The sequence below is a fragment of the Apaloderma vittatum genome, unplaced genomic scaffold (genome assembly GCF_000703405.1).
Source record: "Apaloderma vittatum isolate BGI_N311 unplaced genomic scaffold, ASM70340v1 scaffold9225, whole genome shotgun sequence".
NCBI classification, from domain to species: Eukaryota; Metazoa; Chordata; class Aves; order Trogoniformes; family Trogonidae; genus Apaloderma; species Apaloderma vittatum.
This window is the reverse complement of record NW_009718754.1, coordinates 1-7,685: the sequence shown is the minus strand read 5'-3', so window position 1 is coordinate 7,685 and position 7,685 is coordinate 1. Positions and strand designations below refer to the sequence as shown.

Sequence of the window (7,685 nt, the reverse complement as noted above, 5' to 3'; positions counted from 1 at the left end):
GGAGCGGGCTGGGGAGGGCTCCGGTCAGTGCCCATCCGCAGCCTCCGAGTCTCCACCTCCGCCCTGCCTTTGTCTTTCAGAACCTGACCCGGGAACAAGCCGATTACTGCATTTCTCACATGAAGCCCTACATGGACGGCAAGGGCAGAGAACTTCCTTCTGCCTACGACTACATAGAATTTACACGTTCACTCTTTGTGAATTGATCTAAAACACTAGCACCAAAAGATGCAAAGAACATGCTTACGTTTGACTATAGCTCTGCATGTGTCTCTCTTCTCTCTCTCTCTTTGTGTTCTACAATAATCAATGTTACTTTATGATGTAACCCTAAACTGGTTAGCTTAAAACTCTTAGGGAAAACAAACATATTGCAGTGTGCTTCAATAAAGTTACTGGTCGAACCACATCATCTTGTGTTTAATGGTTAAATGCAAATTTAACAGTTACGTGGATGAACCCCCAGCTCCCAGTTACATGTATTTTACAGGGCAGCGCTGGAAGCGGTGAGTGCGCAGCTTTTCCTGGGGTCAGGAGTACCGAGGCTCGTGCAGCGCCTTGTCGCTGCCTCAGTCCATGACCTCGCTTGCCAGCTGCTCCAGATGAGTCATTTCCCTGGGTCCCTGCTCCGTGAAGTCGGAGCTCAGCTGCCAGACTTTGACGGTACCAGCAGCATCCCCTGCTGCCAAGAGCCCAGTTTGCTTGGTGTTAAACTCTAAACAGTACACGGGGCATTCCCCTGCAGCCTGCCTGATGGTAACAGCCGGCTTCTGCGAACTCTTCTCAAAGTCAAAGAGGTGCACCTCTCCTGTAAAACAGGAACATTTCTTGCAGCTTTATGGCAGCAGACTTTGTATTGAACAACAGGTAAGTCTGGAACTTGGAGCTGTTCATTTTAACACGCTTCCTCTTCCCTCTGAAGGTGTCCAAGCTGTGGCAGAGAGGTGATGGTGACATCACAGATTTATTCTGCTGTCAGACACCTGAAACCAGCTTACCAAATTCTCTGTGAAATCTCCATTGTTTAACTCAAAAATGTTTGGGCAGTTTTATAAGGAAAAAGTACTTGTTTTAAACCATTAGCTCTAGAAGTAAACATCAAACCCAAGGAAGCTGGAAGTAAGTTTTAGCCACGGTGCTCTTACCATGTTGTATTCCTGTGAATGGCGGTGGCAACAGAAGTAAAGGTATCGTCACAAGTGACAAGTTGTCTCGCTACTTACAAATGACTTTGTTATACTAATTGTGCAGTACAAACTGTGGTCACTGCTCCTCGTGGGAAGTGCTAAACAGTACAATTGACTTGTACTCATTAGTGCTCAGCACAATTTTATGTCTGAGAAGAGGCACCCCCAGTTACTTGCCTTCCCCAGATGCAGCGGCAAAGAGCAGTGGCCGCACTGGAGACCAGCGGACACAGAAGAGATACTTCTTTGATAACTGAAGAGAAAGAAGGGGCTGTGTCTGCAACATGGAGTGTAAGTGAACTTGGCCGTCAGTCCCACAGCTCAGAAAGAGGTTCCTGGAGGAGGGAAGAAGCAAGAAACAACGTTTTCTGGCTTTATTGCTAAAGATACAGAACAAAATCCACTAAAGGAGCGTGACCTCGGACGATATCACTGCTTTGCAAAGGTCCAAATGTGTTTCCTAAAGCAGCGATTTCCAAGCTGTGCCCTGGGAAGGGGGCTGTAGAGACACAGCTTTGTAACTGCCCTCAATTAAGTTTAATGAGGGCTCGTGTTGTCCACAGAGTATTGCTGGTGGGTTGTGGGCCAGGGAAGCCTGAGAACTGCTGACACAGACCGGCATTGTTAGTCGTGTTTGTCTCATGCAAATTAAATGCAAACCTGGACTGTCAGCATGTTTTACAGAACCGTGGCTTGGGGCCTCTTCCATGGCTGGTGGGTAAATGCAGGCAGAGAGGCAAGATTCTAACTGAAATTTGGGCAGCAACTGGTAACATTTCTGATGAGCAGATCACTTAAGCACTGATAGATAAATGGGCTCCTCCCCATCTTTAAACTGATCTTTACTATTAATATCTAGGATGATCTAAGGAAGGCCCTAATGACCTATGCTGGCCTGAGTACAAATGCTCTTTTGTGTTACGTGTGCCCACACACAGCACATTTGCGTGGGCAGCTTCACCAGAGCCAAAGGACATTGTTCCTCCTACAACGGGAAGTTCCATGATCAAGTTCCCAAGGCTAGGTGACCCTTTTTTTGGAACTTACACAAACATGCATCCCCGTGGGCTATTTGAAAAATGCATGCTTGGAGCCAGGTAGTAAGTGTCCAACGCACAGCACGAGTGTTAATTCACAGCACTTGCCTGTGGAAGGGTGAGCAGCTCACAGAGTAGACTGGCCCAGCGTGCGGGGAGAAGGCGAGCTCTGCTGGCGCCCTGAGTGGAACAGAGCTGCCCGTCCGATGGAGCGCCAGCCTCTCCGCTGCAGTGGAGCATTTCAGGGAGTAGCCGCCTTCCACGCCGACCACAAACACGCGGGGATCGAAGTGCGAAAAAGAGAGCGTGGTCACACCCACAGCTGCCTCTCCCCAGACCAACTGTGAAAAAAGGGAGAGACGCATCTGTTAGGAGAGCTGGGGGCTCCAGTGAAACGCACGTGAACACATGTGAGGCATGTGAGCCATGGAGCTGAGCTGCACGGCTTGCACAGCTGTGATATCTGTAGGACTGCTCAGACTTTAACCCCTGCAGCACGCCCCTACAAGGGGATCTTGTGCATTAATGTTATTACAAGTTCTCCATTCCAGCAGCTTCTCTTTTGAGTGTGGCAAAACCTCAGCTCTTGCCAGTCTTCCAAGAGTGATTTCAGTATGGGGAAGGAGATGGGGCTCGGGGGTTAGGGCATATATTCAAAACAGGCTTTTCCTGTCCTTTGTGTATGAAGAGTGAGCTCTGCCATGTGGGCTTCAGAGTTAGGAGGGGTTTTTTTGTCAAATCAGCCCTCTCTGAACTGCTGAACTCACCTTCTTCAGCTGGGCGCTGCGAGGGATCTGCTGAGCCACCAAGGCGAACCCTTCAGCCAGGGCCAGCTGACCATCGCGCTCCTCTCTCCACACCAGGATCTTTCCATCCGTTGACACGCTCAACAGCTGGGAGCGGTTTCTGTGCTTGGCGTCTGGTAACCAGTTAATCTGTTCCAAATGCCACGAGCTCGTGATGAGCTGGACTGTCACAAGGGCTGAGGCCACGCTCAGCAGCCTGTGGTCCCCGACAGGCCGAGGTGACCCGGGAGCAGAGCCGGGCTGCAGCTGGTGACCTCGGTACCAAACCAGCCGGGAGCAGGCACACAACCAGAGATGGCAGGAGAGAAACGTGTTTAGGTGTTCAGGGCTGAATTCTGTACCACAGTTCCGGCGGTTCACCTGCCATCACTTTTGAGATGTGGTATTTACAGCGCTCTCACCCAGCTACAAACAGCAGCTTTTTCCTGACTTTCAGATGAGAAAATACCCAGGAGGACAAAAAAGGATGAGGAAGCCAGACTGTGGGGCATGGTTAAAGCATGTAACTTTAAGTTTCCAACTGAGGATCAGTGATGCTTTGCTACTTACACATTGTCAAACCACTACACATACTGTTAGCTGCACCTGCATCATTCAACAGTTACAGCATGGGAATGAGCCTAATCTCCATTTATCCTGAACAGCGAGGTTATTTTTCTTACAGAGTGAGTGTTGAATTGAGCAAATGCCTGTGCAGTAACTAGATTTGTGGAAAAAATCAGCCAACCAAAAGCGAATGTAACTGCTGAAATGTAGCAGTCTGTCTGTGGACAGGAACTGAGGGAGGAACTGAAGCAATGGCAGCGCTCGCCTCCCCCCGCCGTGTCTGCTGTGCATGATCTCCGTTACCTGATAAACTGGATCAGTGTGAGTGTCATCTGTCATCCCTGTCCTCCAGATCACAGGGTCTTCTGTTCTGCTGGTATCCCACACCACCAGCTCCCCACTGAAAAGGCCACCTGAAAGGACAAAAAGCATCCCAGGTCTAACAGCTCAGAACAACTGCACAAATGAGGCTGTGTCACAAAGGAGACCACCAGCTTCCAAGGACTGGCAGGTTTATACAGGGCTCAGTTAGCTCTGCTGTAAGACCCTACAGCTCTAGTGAAATGAGTATGTTCTTCCCACTTACACCTGGAGCTGAGTTTCCTTCTATCATCTCTCTCTGAGGAGATGATATCAAGGCAGATGTCACTGAAAAAGCAGCAAGTCCCAGTTCAGAAGCAACAGCGTGCTTATTGGTGTTGGTGTTAGCTCCTCGATGGGAGGAGCTGCAACACCATTACTGCTGCACGAAATCTGAGGCTGAGCTGAGAGAAAAGAAAAATCCAAGCTGAGGAAATAAAGGCACATTTCAGACAGGAGCTAGGAGAAAAGCAACCCACCAGCTATCAGTGAAGGCCGGGAGGGATGGAACGCCAGGCACATGACAGAGCTGGGAACATCCACCACGAGGTCAGGGCGCTGGGGGTTCAACCCTCTTCTGTCCAGATTCCAGGTACAAACGTAGGATTTTTCTGTGCTCCAGTCCCCACCATCCAACCTGAAGCCAAGAAAGGTACATCTTGCCTTGTCGGTTCTGCCCAGAATCCCAGCGCAGCAGAGCTCAGGTACACCCCGCTGGTTGTTTAAAGGTGCTGCTTGGCGGCTTGATGGAAAAATGGGGTGAAGGGACCATGAGGTGATGAAACTTCTCTGCAGGCTGGTATCAGTGGTCAGGACGGGAAGCAATGAATTTGAGCCTGACTTCTACTGCCTTTATTTGATGCTCTTAATTCTTTTATTGGAAGAGATATGAGCCAATAAAAGGAACAGTTTTTCATCCAATAGATAGTTGTTCTGTGAAACTCCTTATTAAAGGATGTTGTAGGTGTGAGAAGTTTACACAGATTCATGGAGACTGTGGTAACCGCAGACACAGAAACCACATTCTAATCTGAAAACAGCCACAGACTGGGTGAGCAGGAGCCAGTTACATACAGGTTTGCCCTGTTTTACTTTTCTCTACACATTCCATCACAGACACCCTTTTTTGCTGGGGCTTTTAATCTAAGGAAAGGGTAGCGGAACAAAAAAGGACTAAGGGCAGCAGTACGGCAGAGTGAGGAGAGGCTGCTATACACATTTACTGGATTAGATGAATGTTTCATCCAACCCTCATTTCAGAAATCCTTAAATGTTTGTTAGTACGCGTCCATGGCATGAGGTGCAGGCGTGGATGGGTGCCAAGTTCATCTGGGGTGCTACGAGACCACATTAAAACAACCTGATCTTCAGTGAAGATAAGCACCTACCTCCGAACCTCCCCTACATGGATTTGCAAGTGCATCTGCCCTTTACGTTTTCTTTCTAAACAGAATCTAGCTCGAAACAAATCAGTGACAGTACATGTATCCGTTTTTGGGGCGAAGGGAAGGCAGAAGAAATAAAAGCAGTAATTTAAGACTTCCACGAGATTTTGTTTCTTTGAATATGAATTATTTAACTTGTATAAGGTGTGTATGTATATATATATATGTCTAGCTTATTACTGCAGAGGAAGTGAACATACTGAAAAATCAGGTCAGCCTGAGACATCACGTCAACGGTTAGCTCAGTGGTTTGAGCGCGGTGCTGACAACAATGACAACACCGAGATCGCGGGTTCGATTCCCGCTCGGTCCCCATGTGTTGCCTGGTCTAGTCGAGAGGTGGCGTCCCTGCCCATGACAGGGAGGTTGGACTAGATGGTCTCTAAGGTCCCTTCCAGCCTAGGCCAGTCTAGGATTCTGTGATTCTGTTTTGCTCTCGATCCATTCAGACACTCACCGGCCGTACGAACATGCAACAACAGATCCGGTTGCGTTCCATGAGACACTGGTAACCTGCAGGGTTTGATCCTGAGCCTCTGGGTATGACAACGTATGCAAACACAACACCTGGAAGAGATCAAATTCAAGCACTGAAGCAATCATCTCCAAACGCAGAGAAATGAGATCCGTGCACGACCCTGCACATGATCGTATGGTTACAACACTGGCTTCCCCTCTGGCCAAGGAGCACACAGATACATGTGAAAAAGCTGCTGGATTCCTACTGGGAAAAAAACCCACCACACCCGACCCTACCAAACTAATTGTCGCCTCATAAGCATCTCTCGAAGGCTGCGCACTTCATGGGCTGCACAACAACTCCGGAACAACAGCCCCCCAGGTGTGAGTCCAGCACTCATTAAGATTCACAAGCAATGGTTTGAAAATGATGGTACCACCATGAACTGGCTGATACAAATTGCTTCCTCTCTTGAGCACTGTTCACTGAACAAGCATAATGTAAGCAGGAAGAGTTGGAAAATCACTGACTGCAGCTGTTCCTGGATACCTGCCTGTCTGGCAAGCTCGGAAGGGGCTACTGGAAGCTGAAGATAAGCCTAGACCAGCTGCGGGCGTGCTTCTCACTGAACTGCTGCAACACTCACTACCAAGAACAGTTTTACCAAGCAAGGCCAGGTCACAAGCAAGGGAGAAAGCTGGAGGGAAAAACAACTAGTAATGTATAATTATTAGAATCTGGCAAGAACAATCTGAGCAGTAAGAACTAGAACTAAGGAGTGAGAGCCACTGCAACCAGCTCCGCTCATGTAATGACAGGAACCTGAATTCTGCAACTTACTGTTTCGTTCTGATCTGTCCAGTTCACTTCAAAGCCATCAAAGGCACGGCTTTTCCAGTTTTTATTTAGCTCTTTGATAACGGCATCCTCCACTCTCCGAAGGAATAACAGAAGGCTAGCGTAATCTACTTGGACTTCTTGCTGCAAGTCTTGGGCTGCATCTTCACTTTGATCTGTCTGCACACTGGCATCTCTGCTAGTATGAGACTGTATCGCAGCTTCTGCTGTTGAAATTCCCACGGTCTGGCAGCTTTTCTAGTAAAAGAAGAGAGACACTTTGTAATCCGAACAGAAAAAAAGAGAGTGCTCCACAAAACACTGAAAGCATCTTCCCCTTTTTGGCATTTCATCGAGACATTGAAGATTACCTGCAACATCTCTGGTTCATCTTTTTAGCAGGGCCTGTTGCAACAGGACAAGGGGTAATGGTTTTAAACCAAAAGAGGGTAGATTTAGACTAGATACGAGGAATAAATTTTTTTACTGTGAGGGTGATGAAATACTGGCACAGGTTGCCCAGAGAGGTTGTAGATGTCCCATCCCTAGAAATATTCCACGTCAGGTTGGACATGGCTCTGAGCAACCCAGTCTAATTAAAGATGTCCCTGCTCACTGCAGGGGGTAGCACTAGATGACCTTTAAAGGTCCCTTCCAACCCAACGTATTCCATGATACTATGGTTAAAAGCAGGATGCCTTCATAACTGTCCAGGTGTCAGCGATGTATTTGTGACCTTCACATGAGGAGACAGCAGGCAGAGATGCCGGGATGCAGGTCACATTCGGGCCACGTGCTCTACAGCATGGAATGGGAGGGTGAGGGACAGCAAAAAGGCAGCGAGGCTCCAGAGTAAACCACTCACACCGAACACATTGACGAGCGCAGTGTTACCAGCTCTCAAACTACCGGCTTTTCGGAAACCGCACGTGTGTTTCTTTGCCAGTTTGTGCAAAGGACTGATCTGGTAGGTGCTGCCCAGGGGCAGGGCCTGCCGGCACACAGCG

The 7,685-nt window shown here is 48.5% G+C and overlaps 2 protein-coding genes across 6 annotated transcripts in view; one reads left to right on the top strand and one right to left on the bottom strand.

Annotated features, from left to right (window-relative positions):
* SPTAN1 (spectrin, alpha, non-erythrocytic 1) overlaps window positions 1-409 on the top strand; it is a 42,884-nt gene extending 42,475 nt beyond the window's left edge. For all 5 annotated transcript variants that reach the window (XM_009870362.1, XM_009870365.1, XM_009870364.1 and 2 more), the window contains one exon: window positions 81-409. In XM_009870362.1, coding sequence (XP_009868664.1) covers window positions 81-206 — 126 coding nt within the window. In that variant the 3' untranslated portion in view covers window positions 207-409. The remainder of the gene's footprint in view (window positions 1-80) is intronic.
* A 160-nt stretch (window positions 410-569) lies between these two features.
* WDR34 (WD repeat domain 34) lies at window positions 570-6,936 on the bottom strand (the record flags this gene model as incomplete). Its single annotated transcript, XM_009870366.1, has 8 exons — window positions 570-808; window positions 1,365-1,522; window positions 2,333-2,565; window positions 2,992-3,159; window positions 3,880-3,989; window positions 4,416-4,573; window positions 5,839-5,948; window positions 6,682-6,936. Coding segments are annotated over 8 exons (1,431 nt in total), but the record flags the coding sequence as incomplete, so codon positions are not given.
* Window positions 6,937-7,685: the final 749 nt, after the last annotated feature.